This window comes from Rhagoletis zephyria, unplaced genomic scaffold (genome assembly GCF_001687245.7).
Source record: "Rhagoletis zephyria isolate East Lansing unplaced genomic scaffold, Rhagoletis_zephyria_1.1 Rzeph_scaffold_57853, whole genome shotgun sequence".
Classification (NCBI taxonomy): domain Eukaryota; kingdom Metazoa; phylum Arthropoda; class Insecta; order Diptera; family Tephritidae; genus Rhagoletis; species Rhagoletis zephyria.
This window is the reverse complement of record NW_016214905.1, coordinates 1-1,713: the sequence shown is the minus strand read 5'-3', so window position 1 is coordinate 1,713 and position 1,713 is coordinate 1. Positions and strand designations below refer to the sequence as shown.

Below are 1,713 nucleotides of genomic sequence, written 5' to 3'. Positions count from 1 at the left end.
CACTTTTCAGATTTTAGTCCAAAAAGATAAGGAATGAACCTATTATAAAATTAGTGCTGCCAACTCTAATAAGAATGATCCAGACCGTTTCCGTGAGAAATGATCGTGATATTGAGCTGGATAACCCAAATAAACACAACTAATATGCCAGTACGCAAAATGTGTCCGCCTCAAAAGATTTCCCCATGTACCTATGTATAGAAAAATAAAAGCACATTTTGAAATCGATTATACTACTATGTCTATATCCAAATAAAATTGTTGTACTTGATATTTATGTTCTTTTATTACCTACGAACTTTTGCTATCTCTACTTCTTTACATTCCAATTAAATTTCAGAACGCACTTTGACTAAAGCTAGGAAAAACTATTTTACGCATTCATTTGATCTGTACAGAAAAAACAGTTCTCTATTAAGACGAAAGAAGTTTTTTAACGAAAAAATCATACTCCATATACATATCTATTACGAAAAAAAACACTGAACAAGTATGGAGTGAAACCGTTGGAAATCGAAAATGAAAATTTATTCTGTGGGGAGAGGGAGGCCCACTCACATATTTACCCCCGTAGCCGATTTTCTATCGACGGCTTACAACTGATATAAGATACACAAATATTTATAAATACTCTTGGGAATACGTTAAAGCATAGTTAACTCACCAGCGCATTCGCTTTGCCGGTTCGATCATCGACCCAAAGCAATACCAAATCAGCATTGGCCATGCGGGGACTCTTTCGCGCAAAGCCGAGCCCAATGAAGCCGCGTGTATTGACGGTGACACGGAAGAATATCTCCTGCGATGTAGACCCTTTAAGCCACCACTCCAGCCAGTATAGGCCATTGGCATCCATCATTTCTATGCGGCGCCAATTGGTGTGCTGAATACCCGCTGTCGGAACGGTGGTGCTGCTGCTACTGGTGACATGTTTCGCGATGTCTGCGGCTGTGGAAGTCGTTATAAAGCTGGCGTGTTGTTGATGGCGGTGATGGTGCTGGTGCGAATGTGTATACTCCGTCAATGCCGTTGCCACTTGCAGCATTATCAGACATATTGAAAATTTAATGGTTGTTATTAAAAGGTTGGTTTTTGGGCCCGACAAGAGGGCAGCTGGCGTGCGTAACCGCTGTCGTCCTGAATAGGGGAACATTTTGAACTTTTCACTGCCCAAAATAATGCAAATTGGAAATCTAAATGCTTATATTCGTGAGTGGCTTCCTTGTTTGGATTGCTTTCAAATACACATATGTAACGATTCAGGTAAATTTTATTAAATTGCAGAACACTGCATAAGTATATTATGCATTAAAAAACACATCATCTAAACAAAATTACACCAATAAAAGCAAGAGTTATATTATTTAACACTCAAAATAAATCACACGATTTTTTTTCTCCTTCTTACTGAATTACATATAAAGTATTATTTTTAAACAAGTAATGATTTATATTTAATTTGGCACATTGGAGTAAATTGTATTATTATATATTATTATTGTGGTTGTTTAAACTATTTTTAGATCTTAATGCTATTTCCTCGTACACAGCTGCTGTTTCCTTTGATTGGACATACATACATACACAAAACACTGCCAAGCAATTTATTTGGAGAAGTAGAAAAAAAATAGCAGCTGTCGTTTACGTGCCGTCACCTTTTCCCCCAGCTGCTCCCTTTGATCCGTTATTACAATACCTTGATATACATATGTA

The 1,713-nt window shown here is 37.2% G+C and overlaps 1 protein-coding gene across 1 annotated transcript; it reads right to left on the bottom strand.

Moving 5' to 3' along the window:
- Window positions 1–664: 664 nt before the first annotated feature.
- LOC108356357 (uncharacterized) lies at window positions 665–1,674 on the bottom strand (the record flags this gene model as incomplete). Its single annotated transcript, XM_017607473.1, has 2 exons — window positions 1,656–1,674; window positions 665–1,324 (listed from the first exon to the last, which is right to left on the bottom strand). A coding segment is annotated over exon 2 (489 nt), but the record flags the coding sequence as incomplete, so codon positions are not given.
- Window positions 1,675–1,713: the final 39 nt, after the last annotated feature.